At 39.9% G+C, this 19,174-nt stretch overlaps 1 protein-coding gene across 1 annotated transcript in view; it reads left to right on the top strand.

Moving 5' to 3' along the window:
* Positions 1–19,174, top strand: part of KDM4C (lysine demethylase 4C) — a 443,969-nt gene that overhangs the window by 242,939 nt on the left and 181,856 nt on the right. The window contains exon 12 of the mRNA XM_056130576.1: positions 2,199–2,313. Coding sequence (XP_055986551.1) covers positions 2,199–2,313 — 115 coding nt within the window. The remainder of the gene's footprint in view (positions 1–2,198; positions 2,314–19,174) is intronic.

The following is a 19,174-nucleotide window of genomic DNA, read 5'->3' as shown; positions in this document are numbered from 1 at the left end:
ATTTCCACTTCTTCTTCCTAATTTGCTTTTTCCTTTATTGCACAGTGACTGGTAATATTTCATTTTGACCTGTCTGTTTCCTGAGCACCTCCTCCAGCCATAATAGACTGCCCCAGGAAGCAGAGTCCTGGTATAACAGCTCGTGTTGTGACTCCTCTCTTAAAACAGTTAGTATGTTGGGATTGGAGCAATAGTACAGCAAGTAGGGTGTTTGCCTTGCATGTGGCCAATCCGGGTTCGATTCCCAGCATTCTATTTGCTCCCCCCGAGCACCGCCAGGGGTTATTCCTGAGTGCAAAGCCAGGAGTAACCCCTGTGCATCGCTGGGTATGACCCAAAAAGAAAAAGGAAAAAAAATAAACACTGTAGTATATAAAGTAAGTAAAGGCTTATTCAGTGTGCTACATGGTCCGGGCTTAGTAAATCTTATTGAGGACTGAGTTATGGCTTTCTGCATTAATTTATAGCCACATATAAATCTCATCCTGTGGTTTTGTCACCTTTTCCCGACTCCCACCTTTGATTGGAACACCCTGACATGTGTCTTTATAATCCTGCTTTGGTGTTAGATACCCTTGTTTCTCTCATTTCAGATACCCACTGCTACTTCAGTTTACAGGGACTTTTCTGAGACCCCCTTCATTGTCATTTGCTGATAAAAATACTCCACTTTCAAGCTGTCTCTCGGAAAACACCCTCTCTATCCACAACCCTCTTCTTTTCTTGATTGAGTGTTCAAGTCGTTTTGTTGCTTTGTCTAAGTAGGTTCTGACTGTAAGATATCAGAGGTGCTCATGACTTTTCCCTCTAGAGGAAAATATCGTTTGGAGATCCCAGAACAACAGCAGCAATATAAAAAATATAAGATATTTCAAAATGTCAGTAATGCTCTGTGTGTGTGTGTGTGAGAGAGAGAGAGAGAGAGAGAGAGAGAGAGAGAGAGAGAGAGAACACAGATTTTTTTGTGTTTGATTCTTAGTAAAGTGAAGGTTCATTTCTGAGTAGGAGGACTTATATTGGCTCTACTAGATGTTGCTGTGTGTAAGGATAGAAAATAAAACCATCTACTGGATAGTCACATGTGACCAGCATAGAGGGGGCCAATATCCAGGGTCTATGTTTTTTAATGAATATATAGCTCTAAATTTAAACTAGTTTTTAACATCTTATATTTCTGTTTTTTGTTTGGGGGCCATATCTGACGATGCTTGGGAGTTACTTCTTGCTCTGCACTCTGGAATCTCTCCTGGTGGCACTCAGGGGATCATATGGGACTCTTGGGGATCAAACCCGGGTTGGCCATGTGCAAGGCAAGGACCTTACTTGCTGTATTATCACTCCAGCCCCTGAACATCTTTTGAAGACTTAGTGCTAGATTTATTCAAAACTTTAGTAAACATATCCTGTACTCTGGATATACAACACACGTACACACACACACACACACACACACACACACACACACACACACACTTTTTGGAGGGTAGGGGATCCCACAAGCAGAGCCTTGGCTCCATGGTTCAGTCCCAATGATTCGTAGCCTTGTCTGGTGGGCATGATGGTTCAGTGCTGCTCGGTCCCATTGAGCCAAACCAGCCATGCTTGGAGGCCATCAGGGCTGCACTGGGCTGTGGCATGGGGAACATGTGCCAGAATTGAACATGGGGCCTAGTAAATGCCAACCATGTCCTCCAGTCCTTGGCATTATCTCTCTGGCCTGAGAGTTTTCACTATGATGTGGAAAGCTAGTCAATTTCCCTTCAGGAGATTACCAGGTGAATAGATTACAATCTGTTTTGACTTTTAAGGTATCTTTTAAACAAACCTCATTTTCAATGGAGAGAGAGCCCAGATTGTTGGAGCACATTCTTGTCTTGTGGAGGTGTGATTCCTGGCATCACATGATTCCTTGAGTACTGCTGGCAGTAGCCGTGCTGGCCCCTGACAGTGTTGGGCTTGGGCAGTACTGCACCTGGTTTATCGGAAATGGCCCTTGGGGACTCTCTGAGCATTGCTAGGAGGTAGACAAAAGTGAAAATCAGCTGTGAAACAAAATACCTCCTCCCCAAGTAGGTAAATAAGTGTGATGGGTGTTTCCTAATTTAAATAGTCTTAAATCATTGTGAACTCTGAGTTTTTGTCTAAAATTAAATTTAACTATGTTTTTCTTTTTCTGTTTTGATTTTTTCTCCCTCCAGAATCAGACAGTAGAGGGAGAGACCAAGACTGCTAAAAGTTGGCGCCATCCACTCAGTAAACCCCCCGCAAGGTCCCCGCTGACTCTGGTGAAGCAGCAGGCAGCAAGTGATGAGGGTGAGCTTTGGACTTTCAGTGACTATTCTGTTTACTGTAGTGTGCTCGGTATTTATTGTTAATGATATTGTCGGTATTGTTCCATGCAGAAGTTATTGACCACATGACCTGTACATACCAGTAAGAGATCAGAAGTGATAAGCAAATTGCAGGCAAAAGGAATTTGGATTTTAGGAAAAAATAACTCGTTTTATACAGTCTAACTATTTCATTAGTTGAAAATTTAGATTTTATATGCTAGCATAAAACTGGCCATTTATGACCTTGCTTTAAGATGCTCTAGAAGAAATTGAGAATAACTTCCTTAAAAATGTCAAATCATAGAATTAATTGTGTGTAGTATGTGGCAAAACGTAATTTTTTTTCTTAACTGATTGTTTTTATGAGGTGAAACAGTTTTATCTATGACCAGTCATCATGTGCCATTTGTCTTTGTCCTATCTTTTCTTTTTCACTTCTCTTTTTTTAAAAAAAAAATCTTTTTTTGACCTTCAATTTAAAATCATGTCACTTCCCAAGTGCTGAACCTCAGAGTAAGCCCTGAGTGTTGAGTGTTTCCCCAAAACAAAAACCCCCAAAAATCAATTCATAGATCAGTTTGTTTTTTCCTTGCAAATATCACTTTGGATAATGAGGACCTTATTTAGAAAAAATCTCTAACAGGATTAATTTGATAATGTTTTTTCTGAACATATTTTTTTTATAGCTAGTTTTTCTTACTGTTAGATAAAGATATTGTCAGGTCCTGTATTTGCAAGATTGCTCAATGGTGCATCATTAATCTTGGATTCAAGCTTCTCATTTAGTTAAAAATTTGGAAAAAAAATTACATCCAGTAGTTGTTATGATTTATTCCTGGTACTTACTCCTGGCTTAGGAATCATTCCTGGTGGTACCAGAAGTGGTGCAAGACAAGTGCATTAACTCCTGTAAAATATTCTCCCCGATACCTTAGTTTAAATCTATTGAAGGACACATCTTTAGCAAATCTTTTGTCCCTGTTATCCACTTTCTTTTTTTTCTATCCCATGTTCACTTAGAACAAAAGATAAGAAGTGTTGTCAGCATATAGTGGTGATTGTAGTTTTTGTAACACCAAGAAGAGTGGAGGGACTCTACCTCTTGGAGTAAAGCAAGTGAAGAAACATTTCTGTGTTTCTTTTCGTATATCATCATGTGCATTTCATCTTTCCCCTGCTTCTTTATACCCCCCACATTCCCTTTAGTGTGTCAAGATAAAGAACTAATCTGTATAAAGTAATTAATTCTTGACATACTTACTTATGAATTTTAATTACTCTTCCCTGGCATTGCCTGTGTTCAGCATAGGTTCTTGGAGAGGAATGGGCTGTAACATATGCAAAAAGCTGCTTTCTTCTGTGTCCTTACTTTCTTGAAAATCTTTTGATGTGGGCAATGATAAATTGGCCCACAGTTTCTCCTTGGAGAGGCACTCTGATTTCAGTCAGTACGGTTTGAAAAATTTCTAAATGGGTTGGTATAACGAAGTAGTCTCAAGGGCTTGAGGTTAAATATCTTGTTGAAACATTACCCCCTGCTGTTTTTAATCTGTTAAAAGGCTCCTATAGTCTTTCTGGGAACTTTTGAGAAGTAAAACAAAAATCAGAGAATTTTAGTGATGGGTAAAGTTTTGCAAACTTCTAAACTGACAGCGGAGATTATTCTATAGCCTGGGGCAAATTATGTATGTCATTGGGCATTTGAACATGACCTGAGCCTTTTGCGTCTGTGTTGTGCAGTTGAAAGTGAATGAATATCGCACCAGGCATTAGGAAACAGTGGGCATAGTGCTCATTGGGCACATAATACTCCAAACTGCCCTTCTTGCTGGGAACTTTCTGCCCTCTGGAGCCCCTTTTGCACTGCTCAGATAGAAGTAGGTATGTTTGCCAGATGAGAGCATAACCAGATCAGAACATCTGATAAATTACATCTCTACACAACAATCAGTGTCCTTTGTTGTGAATGAGCATGTTTTTTTTTTTCCCTGCTGAAGATTGAATTTGATTCCTTACCAAAAAGCAGCAAAGGGGAAAGATATCGATCCAGCACCTCTGGGACCTTATGTGCAGCTGGGAGATAAGAATTGTGCTCCTCTCTACAGAGTGGTAGTTCTTTGATTCTTGGTATTGAAACTGTCAGATCATTCTGATGGTGGCAGATCTAGTAATTACGGGATCAGTGAGGATTTCCGGACTCTCAGGCAGTTCTTTGCTAGAAGATTTTCCATGTATAGCAGCAACACATCAAAATCTATGGTGGTGGAGCATAGGGGGGCCTGGTGTGGGGGAATGTATGGCTAGAATATAGCATTTGTGCATGAAATGAGTATCTGATTCATATTTTTGTGATTACTGTAAAATATGATCCGTACCTTTATCATTTATGATGTTAAAAAGATGAGATCAGAGGGCTGGAACGATAGCACAGCGGGTAGGGCGTCTGCTTTGCATGCAGCCAACATGGCCGACCCCAGTTCGATTCCTCCGCCCCTCTCGGAGAGCCCGGCAAGCTACCGAGAGTATCTCGCCCGCACGGCAGAGCCTGGCAAGCTCCCCGTGACGTATTCGAGATGCCAGACACAGTAACAACAAAGTCTCCAATGGAGACGTTACTGGGCCCGCTCGAGCAAATCGATGAACAATGGGAGGACAGTGACAGTGACAGCGATGTTAAAAAATTACTAACTTTATTCACTCTTGCTTTCTTTTTAACAAAAATGTTTTGACTATATTCTCCTTAAACTAGAAAGCCAAAGTGATCCTTAAGGAGCTAGTCCAGTTATATGTATTTTCTTGTCTATTGGGCTGATTATGAAAATGTTGAGTTGGAATAGACATGAAGGAAACGTGTGTGTGTGGTCACTTTATTTTTGAGGCATTCTGGATATATACTCATTCTTCTCTTATGATCTGTTGACATTATGACATATCCCAATGATCTGATTTCAGAGCCTTGTTGTTGAGTGGCCAGAGGGAAGCATGGTGTGTATGCAGCAGGGCTGACCTAGAGAGTCTCTAAGATTGACACTATCTGATGTGAAGGTCGTTGGGAATGAGGGACTGAACATACCTCGGGAGGGACAGTGGTAGCTAGATTCGAATTCTGCTGCATTGTTTCTTTTCTAGTGGTTGGAAAGTCCCTGCCAGCCGCACTTAGATGATTCCTTTAAATATTGCAGTCTGATCCAGGATAAGTAATGATGAGGCAATTTGTGATCCAGAACCAGTGTCTCTCTCAGCTTCACTTTCCTCATCTACTTGACCAGTTCTCCTTTAGGGCATTTAGACTTTTTTATTTCTGCATAGAGTCCGCTGCCTAGTGCTTCTGTGCATTGGTCTAAGCTCTTTACCTGTGAAGTCCTTTTTCTTCTTGGAATCATTCTCAATTACTTCTCACATCGACACCTTCTTTCCCGTATCTCCTCTCATTATGCTTTAGTATTACAGGTAGCTCTGTCATCCCACTTGGAAAGTCACACTGTGGTTCGTTATTTGTGTACTTTGTCTCTTGCTCCTTTTCTCTTTCCTTCCTCCTTAAACCCAAGGTCAATGTTTATGGCTTATATTTATATGGTTATGTTTATAACCACTGGATCCAAAAGGAAGAGTGCCTTTGCCATCTATGACTTTGAAATTAGTCCTTAAAAAAATAATATAACTGCCATGTCAAAAGGAATGTATTTCAGTCCTGCTGAGGAAATATTCTGTATGTGTATATAGAGAAAACAATTTTAAGTAACTGATATTATGCACAAATTTGTATGTGGCTATGTTGGAATTTTTCTTATCGATGGGCTGAATCTTAGCTCACTGTTAAAATGCTCAAAGTTAAAATGAAGCGGACACATTGCAGATATGACCAATGCTTTGGACACTTGAGGGCTCCCAGACTAATGGCATCCCACTGGGATGGTATTTTTATCCAGCACCTCAGCAACTCCTGCCCTTCCTTCTCTCCCTTAACTCACTGCCTTCCTCCCTGGCTGGCTGCTGTTTTCCTTCCAGTTTCAAGTTAATTCAGATTAAAAAAATTCATAAATGTTTCTATGACTTTAATCTCACCAGTAGCATTTTAATGCAGTTTGTGCTCTCACAACTTGCCGAACTTCTCCTGCATTGACGTTCGGATAATAGACATCAGAGCTGACATCAGTATTTTGAACATATATTTCATCCGTCTGCCTAACCTTGGGGTCATTATTCTTTGAAGCTCTCATCTTGAACACATGTATGCAATTTGTTTCCTTACTTTTTGGAAAGCTTTACTGATTTTTATTTGTGTGTGTGTGTGTGTGTGTGTGAGTGTGTGTGTGTATCTCATAATTTTTAAAAAAAAATTTTTTTTTATTAATGAATCACCGTGGGGTACAGTATCTCACAATTTCTTTATCCACTCACGTATTCTTGAGAACTTGTGTTGTTTCCAGATCTTGGCTACTGTAAATAGTGCTGCAGTGAACATGGTGGTACAAATATTTTTTTTTTAAATATTTTTTTGAAATAGTATTCTTTGGGCCCTCAAGTTAGATGCTGAGAAGTGAAATTGCTGGGTCAATTCCAATTCTTAGTTTTTTCATAAGTGTCCATATTGTTTTCCAAGAAGGTCAAACCAATCAGCATTCCCACCACAAAAGTGATGATGATTCATTCCCACCCACGTTCATGTAGCACTGAATGTGATTTCTTTTTTTTGAGCCCTAGAACATTTTTTCCTCCTCCTCCTCCTCCTCCTCCTCTTCCTCCTCCTCCTCCTCCTCCTCCTCCTCTTCCTCCTCCTCCTCCTCCTCCTCCTCCTCTTCCTCTCCCCCCTCATCCCCCCTTCTCCTCCCCCTCCTCCTCCCTTCTCCCCCTCCTTCCTCCTTCCTCCTTCTTATTCTACAAGCCATTAAAATTTAATACAAAAAATAGATCATGAAAAACAATAATAGCAATTTATTTAGAGAGGTTGCTTAGTTAATCAGGAAATCCTGTTATGCTTTGGTCTGAATGAGGTATTTTTTTTTCTTAATAAATTTACTTATTGAATCAACTTATGCACCCCTGCCATTGCTATTCTGTAATTTCCTCACTTTTAAGAATGTTGGCATAGATTTTTCCAGTTCTTTTCTTTCAAGGATTCATTAAGTATTTGTTGACCGAATTTAATAAGGATCACTTTTATTGTCTCAATCTTTATAAAGTTTACTTATTTTGAGTATTAAATTTTATTTTGAATTCTAAAAGCACTAATTTATTTCTTTTGCCAGTTGGTCATAGATATGAGTCTGGTTGTGGTATGTAACATGAAACCTGCCTTCTAGTCTTGTCATGCCTGTTTATGGCTACATGCCTTGAAAAATTAAATTATGTAATCTCTTAAGGTTCATCGAATATTTGCTCATTTGTATGATGAAAAGGTTGGATTAGTGATCCTACCATACCCTTTCTTTTTAACTCTGAAGGTTTTGTAGTCTATGAAAAAAGTGACAGAACTGGATACTATGTAGTCTACTAGCCTTTTATTGTAAAGCAGAATACTGAAGAAATATCTTTCATCATCATCATCATTATCATCGTCGTCGCCATTGTCATTGTCGTTGTCATTTCCCGTCTGAAAAAAGTTCCTTTCTAAACCAGTTTTGAAAAGCAAGTGCTGTTCATGTTTCCCACATGTAGTGCTTCAAATGTTATTAATTTTATATAATGCTCTCTTTTCTTTGTTCCATCAATTCTTATTAGCTGGAGGTAATATTATCCTTCCCTAATAAGCACAGTTATATTTCTGTCTGTTTAAGCAATAAAACAGCAACTTCAGCAGATTACTAAGTAGATTATCTTGGAATATTTGTTGATGGGTCACAGTGCATGTTTTCCTGCATTATGTTCTCATAAAACATTAGATGTTGCTGACTTTCAGATTAATGGATATTTTATATAGCACTCAGCTGTATAATAATAGTTGGGTGTTCCCAGCTTCGCCTGGTTTCCTCTGTCGGTGAATTCCTTTGGACACCCCAGTGGCATTGACTTTCACTGCTACATGGGAAATGAAACTCAAAACCACCTTGCTTTTCTGGTTGCCTGGTTTTGATTGGAGTTGAGGGGAAAATGTTAGTGTTTAAATAATGTATTTACATGGTTCTTTTCTATACTTTTCAGAATCAATCTAGAAACTTTTCTACACAATGGCTTTAGGAAGTCATATGATCAGGAGGTATCTGAATGTACTAAATGCTTTAGTTTGTAAAATGATAGTTAAAACATACTTCTAGATTCATACTTTAACTCTTAGCATCTTGGAGGAAAATCTGGAGCATAGCTTTTGATATAATTGCATAGTTAATCCCACTCTTTAGGTAATACATTATAATAGGGTAAAATATTTAAAATTTCCATTTAATTTTTTAAATATGTAATTATGAAAACTACAGGTTCATTAACCTAATCTTAAATATGTTACTTTCCATTTCCTTGAACTTGTAGACAGTTTCTTTTCCTGGATTTTGGGCATCTTGTCCCTAAAGGCTTTATTTTTTTCAGCTTGTGTTTTTGTTTTTTGGGTGTCTCCTCTCTCAGTGATGCTAAATGCAAAGCAGAGGCCCACCTGCTGCATGATCTCAGGCCCCTAAAGGTCATTATTTTATTTCACATTTTCTGCATTTGGGGGTGGGGGTCACACCCGGTGATGCATTTTCTGCATTTTTATTCTTTCTCTTATTTGGCTATGAAACCATGACAGTTAAGAATTAAGTCTGCAAAATTTCAAGCTTTTGTAAATTAAATAATTTAATTTTATGATTTCTTTATGTAATTTAGATTTTTGTTCTTTCCTTGTTTATTGAAAACTGAGTCCTGAGCTAGTTACATTCTTCAGATTAACATTTCAGGACTGTTACAGATTTCAGGAAGGGACTTTTCACTGCTGGGAGATTAAGTGACATAGTAAGCCTTTCAGATAGAAATTGTTAGTGTCTCAGTTTATGGTAGTTAAATTTACTGTGTATTGTTGTTTCATTCTTTTCACTTTTGTGGTTCTTAGTTTCCCAAGTTACAACCATGAGGTTTTTTTTTTTTTTTTTTACTATATCAGTAGATCTTATATCAATAGTCATTCACTGATACTCTGGTATTTATGCTTGTTTTGTCTTATCTTAGAACAGCAATTCAAAGATCAGAAAATACAGTGATATTTATTTTGATAACTAAAGAGTAAAAGCTTAAGGAGAAAAGATTTGCTATAATATTTGAACATGTTTGAGTATTACTCAAGTATTTTCAGTTTTTTTCATTATTTTTCCCCCTAAAATGTTAATCTGAACTATACTTATGCCTTTGATAGAATTAACCAGCAATCTGAGTCCAAAATATTCTTTGAATAAAACTGAGTACAGAAGTCACAAAGAGGGGTCAGAACGATAGTACAGTGGGTAAGGTGTTTTTCTTGCACATGACTGACCTGTTTTTTTTTAATTTGTTTGTTTTGTTTTTTTTTGCTTTTTGGGTCACACCTGGCAATGCACAGGGGTCACTCCTGGCTCTGTGCTCAGGAATTACCCCTGGCGGTGCTCAGGGGACCATATGGGATGCTGGGAATCGAACCCGGGTCGGCCGCGTGCAAGGCAAATGCCCTACCCGCTGTGCTATTGCTCCAGGCTCTGACCTGGGTTTGATCCCTGGCACCCCGTTTGGCCCCTTGAGTACCACCAGGAGTAATCTTGAGCGCAGAGCCAGCAATAAGCCCTGAAAATCCCTGGGTGTGACCAAAAAAGCCCCAAACAAAACAAAACAACCAAAATAAACAGAAGTCACAAAGGAGTGAGTGACCCATTGGAAGGGCCTTAGGAGCTTACAGGGCCATCCAGTAACTGGTGATGGAGCAACGTAACGAACATCTGCTGCCTTGTCCTTGTCTTAAGTCTCGTACATTCTTGCAGGTAGTCTAGACTCCTTTTCCCGAGTAGTGGGCATTGTGACCATTCTGCAGACATTCTTTTCTATTTCCTTAATAGCTTTTTCTGTGTGATCAGCCAGGCAGATTCTTTATGATCACCCTCTGATTTGGGGTCAGAATGGCCAACGCTCCCGTTGATCTTTATGTATATGAGCAGAGGGGACTTGGAGCCAAGAGAAGCTGTTTATGCAGGGAAATTGAAACCCGTCAGTGGTTCTTCACTTGGGTATTACCCTTTTTAAACGTCATATTCTAGATGCTCTGAACAAAATAGCTAAAGAAACCGGAACTTTCTTTTTAATGTCACCACTTCCCAGCAGAGTCGTTCTTACCAATTCTGTGTTTTCTTTCTCTTTGTACTTTTGAACACACTTTTACAAATCTTTCTAATATGTTTTGCATACAGATACAGTTTATATGGAACAATACAGTCCTCAGCTTTGAAATTTCCTTTTGACTTTTTTTTGATGTGACTCCTTTTTCCTCAATTTTCTTCAGTCTACTTGAAACCAAATATAATGCCTCCCAGGACTGAGATTTTTCACAAGTGCCGAAAGATAACAGATGCTGTTGGGCTCTTCATACTAGAGAATAGTGCTACACTTGCCAGAGCACATCACTGGAACGTAACCCTGGATGCAAAATCATTGTGGTGATTGGTAAAGGGAAATTGTACTGTAGTAGTCCCGATGGCTTTTCCCATCTGCCACGTTCCATCAGCAAGTCCTGGTAGCAGCCCTTCCACATGGTCTAAATGTGTTTCTTTGGAAATATCCACTTAGACTTAGTAGGCAAATTTGTTCAAAGAGACTGTACTGAAAAGTGAGTTAAATCTCATATGTCTGCTCTCGAACCTCAACTTCTTTTGTTTGCTTGTTTAATTTGGGGGATATACCCAGCAGGCTACTTCTAGCTCTGTGTTTGGGGGAGTCAATCTCAGTGTTGCTTGGGGGAGGCATGTGTCATGCTGGGGATTGAACCTGGACCTTCTGCATGTAAGTGTGTGCTCTATGCTTGAGCTTTCACTGTATGCCACGTGTCTGCTTTTAAACTATGCTTTCCACCTGCTTTCCCCCCCCCCTTGTTATTTATAAATGTTTATTGGAATTTTTCTTGCATCATCATTGAAAGAAAAGCTTCAGTTTTTCCATGAAGACTGGAAGTTATTTTCCATGACTTATAAAAATAATTTTTGTGTGTTTAAGAAGTCTGTATAGGGGCTGGAGTGATAGCACAGCAGGTAGGGCATTTGCCTTGCACTCTGCCGACTCAGGTTCAATTCCCAGCATCCCATATGGTCCCCTGAGCACTGCCAGGAGTAATTTCTGAGTGCATGAGCCAGGAATAAATCCCGAGCATCGCCGGGTGTGACCCAAAAAGCAAAAAGAAAAAAAAAAGAAGTCCATTTGGTGCAGTATGTGTGATGCTAACCTGTGAGGTTCCACAGTTTGATTTCCTTGCTTTACATTGCTGCAGGGCTTACTTCTAACTCTGTACTCAGAAATCACTCCTAGCCATGCTTGGGGCACCATTTTTTGGTTCTGAGTATTGAGCTCAGGTTGGCTCTGTGTAAGGCAAGCACCTTAGCTCCTGTTCTCTCACTCCAGTCCATGTATTTACTCTGAAAACAAATGTATGAGTTATTTTTACCCCACCAGCCAGTGCCCCAAATCTCCAGACCCCAGTTGGGTATCTTATAATTTATTTCAATTCTGATCCTAGCAACAGGGACTTAGTACAGGTCCCACTGCTCAAAGACCAAAGTCCGTAACATTTTCCCATTTTAGATGTCATTCGCAATCTCAATCCACCTTTGCTTCTGCTCAGTGGGCTATAGTGTCTGGAATGTTTTTCCAACTGGTTTTCAACTCGTAACAGCCAAGTGGAAAATTTGCTCAGTGCAAGGTATGTGGTGACTGGGGCATGTGCAAACTTCCATACTTTCTCTGGGAACACTATGTTCCTACCGTCCTGGCGTGTTCATCAACTTGGAAAACCTCTGAACCTTTTTATTTCCTTGTTTACTTGGGGGTCACTCTTGGCTAATGTTCAGGGATGACTCTGTGCTTAGAGATCACTTGTAGCAGTGCTCAGGAGTCCATATGCAGTGCCAGGGATCAAATCCAGATTGTCTCTGTGCGAAACGAACACCTTTCCTTCGGTATTATGTCTCTGCATCCTGTTTTTATTGAAAATGTTTTTTAACTTTAATTATTGTGATTTTCAATACTATTAAGATTTATGTTTTAGGTGTACAATGTGACTGTAACATTATCTACTACTGGGTGTCAGTGTCTTTCTACCACTGGCTTCCTTCTTGACAGACTCAATTCTTTGGCCAAATCTCAGGGTTTGCTTCCATTGATCACTAGCTATTCCTGTGATTTTTTTTCTCTCTATCTTCCACTAATGAGTGAGATCATTGGTTACTTGTTCTTCTCATGCCTCACTTAACATAATACCCTCTACTTCAAGTTATAGTCAGATGTTACCAAAAATTGTTTTTGGGGATTTGGTCTAAATCCCTTCCGAACAAAAAGTGGTAAGGTAGGGTTTATTCTTGGTGAGGGTGGGGGTGAAGGTTGGGTCACAACTGACTGCTGAGAGCTTACTCCTGGCTTTGTGCTCAGGAATCACTCCTGGAGTTGCTTTGGGGGACTATATGTGGTAGTAGGTATTGAACTGTGGTCAGCTATGTGCAAGACAAATGCTGTAATCCCTGTACTATCTCCAGCCCTCAGGTAGGGTTTTTGTAGAGACTTTATTTTATCTGTATGAGTGACTAAAAGTAAGCTACTTCGACTCCAGCTCTATTCTCCTCCCTAGTTCAATCAATAGAGGTACAGTAGAAAGTTATAAACCACTAGCCATTGTTTGATCTTTCTAGTGCCCAGTCTCCATTCTGAGACTCTTTAAGATGCTCAGTACTGGTCATCGCATTAGCATTAAGTGGCATTGATCCCTCCTGAGAGTTAGAGGGTCTTAGATTAGCACTCTTACGTCAGGATCAAGGGACTCATATCAAGTAGTTCAATAGAAGGGGCTTTCCTCATCTTACCAGACAGGAAATTCCAAGGCTTTTTAGAAGCTTTGTTCAGGAACTGGACAAAGACCAAATGCATATTTATTTTTTTGATAGTACAATATTACATCATTTATAATTTAAATAGCAAGCATGGAGGATAATTTTGGGGATATACTTAAGCTACATTTGGGAAAGGAATGGAGTTACTGAAGAGAAAATAAGGAGCAGGATCCCTGAATGACCCATTCTAGGACCTGAGCAGATAAATCATAAATCACATAAATCACAAGTTATGACAAGAATAGAACAAGTGAACAGTGTGATCATGTTTCATGACCAAGGCCTGGGAAGCTACAGAGACAGAGTTAATGTCTGTTTGGAACATGAAACAAATCGTACTAATCACTGATTGTACCAACAATTGTACATGTTAAATGAAAAATGTCCCCCCGCCCAAGGAAGTACTGTAGCATGTATAAAATTCCTGTGGACTACACTGAGGGCTCAATTAGGCAATAGCCTTTTTGGCAATGGCCAGGTTGAGTCTGTATGTGTAATTAAACAGGGGCCTCCCTTAAACTTCTCCAATGTTGTCTGTTTCTTGGTCAGACTTCTGTCATGGAGCTTTTATTTCTGCAGAAATAATCTTAATCAGAAGCAATTAATAAGTCTTATTGATTTATTAGATATAAATTAGAAAAAGTATTTTAATACTAATAGTACATATGGTATGCAGCTACATGACCATGATCCTCGCTCCAGTCACAAGCATCACTTCTGGTTCCCTGAGCATTGCCGGGGTCTCTCCTGAGCACAGAGCTGAGAATAGTCCCTGAGCACCAGTTGGTGTGGTGTCAGACTCCTCAAACTTAGACTATTGGTAGATAATCTAGAGGTTTGATGTTTGGTCTATAGGTAAGTTATTTTTATAAATTGAAACAATTTTATTGATATGGTAACCAAAGATTTCAAGCAGTGGTTGAAGGTGCTACTGACTGGAATATATCTATGCAAGATAGTATTTATTTTCTCCATCAGCTCACACCAGTGCTTGTTAGGGGGCTGACCATCTTCATAGGAGGGAACTTAAACTATTGCTTAGGATTTCTTGTTCAGGAGAAAGTTTCTGACATGGTGATGCTGGAGTTGTGTCATTGCCCCCTCCTCTGAATTTGAAAGGACTTATATTGGGGTTGGAGAGAAAGTATAGGGGTCGAGGTACTTCCTTTGTACTCAACTGACCCTGGTTTGATTCCTGATCCAAATTTCCATCACCATCTATTCTTGGTTCCCCAAGCACAACCAGGAGTGATCGCTGAGCACAGAGAAAGAACTAAATATTAAGCACAAATGGGTATGATCTCCAAACCATAAATAGATAAAAGAATAAGTAACTAACTTATATATTATAATCAACTAAATTAGATGACAATGCAGATTTACAGAGCTTCCGTGTTTTTAGGTTCATAATTTTTTTTGTTGAATCATATTTGGTACAGTGAAATTGGAATGCTTTTCTCAAATACAAAAGTCTGGAAGTCTTGGAAGGAACTTGTTCCACTCCCCCTCCCGCCAAAAAGGGAGAAGCTAAAGAAAGAAAATTAAGTGTTATTAGCATAGAATTGTTTCCTTGCTGTAAATGTGAGCCTTCTGGCCCCAGTGAAAGAATTGACCAGAAAGGAGGCCTTTTTGCAGTCTTGACTTGTTTTCTTTTAGCTTTAGCTTCAGTACTTTATTCATGTGTTCAGTGAATAAAGTTGTTTATGAAGTTCTTGATTGTTTTCCAGAAATCCTTTTGCATTTATATTAGTGATTCACAACTTTTTTTTTTTTTTTTTTTTAAGTCTCAGGACTCCCTTTTGCTCTTAGACATTTTGAAAACTCCAAAGTTTCAGATGAGGTGAAAAAAACAAATGCCCTTTTATTTTTATTCTATCCTATATCCTACTGTGGACTTATTTTAATAATATTTATTTGCTGGAAGTTGAACGGTGGGGGGGGAGCGTTGTGGGGAATGAAAATTATAAGGTTTGAAAAGGACCAAATAGTCATCTGATGAGATAGCGAGACATTCCTGGAATCAAAGTTCACTGTGCCCCCGACAGAAGACAGGATTGATTGCCCATCCAGTGTCTGTCGTGACCAGGCTGCATTCTGTGCTTCCTAACACCTACCCTTACAGAACGCTAGACCAAGTGCATCTGTCCCAGTCACCTATTGCTTTCAGGGAGATACTCAAAACTGTATAGAGCCTTTTTATTATTACTAGGTTGGTATGCAAAAGATAGATATGTTTGTAGAATTAAAATATTTGTGTTCATTAAATGCCCACAGTGTCCACATGTTTGTATAGTTAATAGTATCTGCATTTGTCTTAGTTTTTTTTCTTGAGGGTGCTGTGAAAACTAATTTGATATTTTAAAAGTGTAGAAGTTTATAAAGCATTATAGTTTATTTCATTTTAATTGCACAGTATGCTACAAGTCACATCATATTGTTATATAATTACATACCAGTGGGAATATAGTGAGATATTAGCTTTATTATAGCTGAAGAAATGTTAGAAGAGAGGAGATTCCTAGGTGTAGCAATGCCAAATGATCAAAGCATTTAGAAACTATAGTGGAAATTTTTGTTTTGTTTCTCCAGTATGTTGATAGTGACTTTTTAAGGAAATTAAGTAGATGAAGGTCACTGTCGCAGTCCTGTTGTCAATCGATTTGCTTGAGCAGGCCCAGTAACGTCTCCATTGGAGACTTTGTTGTTACTGTGTCTGGCATCTCGAATACGTCACGGGTAGCTTGCCAGGCTTTGCCGTGCGGGCAAGATACTCTCGATAGCTTGCTGGGCTCTCTGAGAGGGGCGGAGGAATCGAACTCGGGTTGGCCTTGTTGGCTGCATGCAAGACAAATGCCCTATCCGCAGTGCTATCGCTCCAGCCCTAGATGAAGGTATGATTAAAAAAATAAAAAGATACCAGAATCAGAAATTAGGAAGGTATGGGAAGTTAGAAAATACGAGTTTTTGTTTGCAATTTTGTGATGTGAGTATAGATAGGTAAGGTAAAGGTAAAGGCCCTCCCGTTGATCGTCGATTTGCTCGAGCGGGCCCAGTAACATCTCCATTGGAGACTTTGTTGTTACTGTGTCTGGCATATCGGTAGCTTGCCGGGCTCTCCGAGAGGGGCGGAGGAATCGAACTCGGGTCGGCCATGTTGGCCGCGTGTAAGGCGAATGCCCTACCCTCTGTGCTATCGCTCCAGCCCGTGAGTATAGATAAAGGTAAAGGTAAAGGCCCTCCCGTTGATCGTCGATTTGCTCGAGCGGGCCCAGTAACGTCTCCATTGGAGACTTTGTTGTTACTGTGTTTGGCATATCGAATACGTCACGGGGAGCTTGCCAGGCTCTGCCATGCGGGCAAGATACTCTCGGTAGCTTGCCGGGCTCTCCGAGAGGGGCGGAGGAATCGAACTTGGGTCGGCCATGTTGGCTGCTTGTAAGGCGAATGCCCTACCGCTGTGCTATCGCTCCAGCCCATGAGTATAGATATCCTGGAAATAATTTACCCCTCAGAAGCCTTATGATTCTCAAAGGGAGTGAAAGTTATGTGACTTTTATAACTTTGGGAAAGACAGTAACCAGACTTAACATGTTGTGAGTGTATCTCTAGTCAAGAATTCTTGAAGATGGAGATGGAATGAATAATAATTTGATGAGAAAATTTCAGAACTTCAAAATATTTACCTTATTGTGCCAATATTTTTTTTCTACAAATATTGTGTAATCATGTCAGTGTATATATTACTTTGGCTTTACAAACTACATTTGCTTTGAAAAGTTGAAGAAATTTTACATTTAGTATTTCTTTTTAATATTAATAAAGGGGGGCTGGAGCAATAGCACTGCAGGTAGGGCTTTTGCCTTGCATGGGGCCAACACGAGTTCGATTTCTCCGCCCCTCTTGGAGAGCCTGGCAAGCTACTGAGAGTATCTCACCTGCACAGCAGAGCCTGGCAAGGTACCGTGATGTATTCGATATGCGAAAGACAGTAACAACAAGTCTCACAATTTGTTGCGAGACATTACTGGTGCCCGCTAGAACAAATCGATTAAAAAAGGGATATAAACTGAAGTATTTAAGAAAATAGTTATCAGCATGTAGTAATCTTTTACCTACGATCAGAGCCCTTCTGAATCAAAGTGTTTGAACTAAAGTTCCGTGTCTGGATTGACAGTTCCCAGTTTTTTGGTGCTGCATAGTGCTGCTGCCACATTGCATCGTATTTGCACTTCACATTTTTGTGCTGTTTGCTGCATACTGTGGTCTAGAACATCCGGACAGACAACTGGTGCTCTTTGGGCCAGAGTATGACTTTGTGTTTGGGAAGTGCCAGGTGTAGGACAGCGTTGTCTCCTGGATTAATGGTGTGGGAGTTCTGTAAGCACCTCGATGTTGTCCTCAGTCAAGTCCTTGCACCAACTTATGATGGACTAAGGGGATGGGAACATCATCTGTCTTGTGTTTAAATCTTTTATATTGAAGCAAGTGACATAATAGAGTAATTGTGATCAAGTTGCAATAGGTATTTATACATACCCAAGGATTTATTTTTTTTGTGAATTTCCAAGAAAAGCACGGACAGCACAAGCGTTTAGTAGCCAAGAGTTGTTCCCCTGGCCAGCCCATGGCGATGGACAGACAAAGGATGGGGGAACGGAGAAACAGTTTGGCAGTCAGGTTTATTTCTCTCTCCTCTCCAACATAGTCCGGACCTTTCCCTTACAACACAATCGTAGATGTAGTTATGGTCGTGGCCCCAGTCTTCATAGTTCTATTATCCTAGTCTCCTTGTTGACTTCAAAGTTCTCTTCTTCCAGTCATCATCCACTCCTCTCTTTCTCATAGTCCCACTTTCCCTTTACAGCATAGTTATATAGAAATAATGGAGGGTGAGGGTACACATAGGTGGGTTGAACATTATCATAATAACAAACAGATGTAAAGCCACTCCCGTCAGGGGAAGTTCTAGGGGATTAACTCAAGGACAAAATCTCATCTGAGGGTTCAGGACTCCAGATTACTAGGAGATCCGCTCGAAGACTGGATTCCATCCAGGGTATATTGCTTTCTCCTTTCCTCAGCTAGTAATCTATTTAAATAATCAGAGTAAATTTGCTTCTTATAATATTTCTAGTCATCTTGTATGAACATAGTAAGAGATATATTAGGCTTAAAGGTTGGCTTTTCCTGGGGACATCTCGCTATATATTCCAGACCACGGTCTTCAGGCCAGGTTAGTCTTTCCTAACCCCAGCAGGGTCCTTATTCAGTTACTTCTTTTTGGGCCATGACAGAGTGTGTCCCATGACCAGGCTCTTAACTTACTATACTTATGGTGCTTAACTTGTCCCCTTTCAATGCAAGAATAGCTTAAAAACTTTCATCTGATGGGTCCATCTAGTCCCATCAGAATTTTCCTTTTGGGGCTATTAGGAGGTAAGGGCAACTGAGATTTAAGTCAGGTAAATATGATGGATGCCCAGGAGTAAATATTATTTGGAGTCAATTAACTCCCATGCTACAAAAGTGCAGCATCAGCTGTCTTCCTGTGTCTCTACATAAAGGATATTGCTAAGTAGGCCACGCAAATGACATAAAGGAAAGAGAAAGCAATACAGGATTATTAGTGCTAGATAGAATTAGGTGTGCCTTAGGGCCACGGTTGTGGGAGTAACTCAGTAAACCTAAGCCCCCTGTGGGAGGAACAAGGACAACCCAGTGTTATTCAACAGTTTTTTGTTTATTTTTCGATACTATTTTCAGTTCATATGCGGGAGATATTAGCCTGCAGGTAAAGATTTCTGGGCATTTCAAGGTCCTGGT

Source organism: Sorex fumeus, unplaced genomic scaffold (genome assembly GCF_029834395.1).
Source record: "Sorex fumeus unplaced genomic scaffold, SorFum_2.1 ptg000079l, whole genome shotgun sequence".
In the NCBI taxonomy this organism is placed as follows: domain Eukaryota; kingdom Metazoa; phylum Chordata; class Mammalia; order Eulipotyphla; family Soricidae; genus Sorex; species Sorex fumeus.
This window is presented reverse-complemented; position numbering and strand designations above follow the sequence as displayed.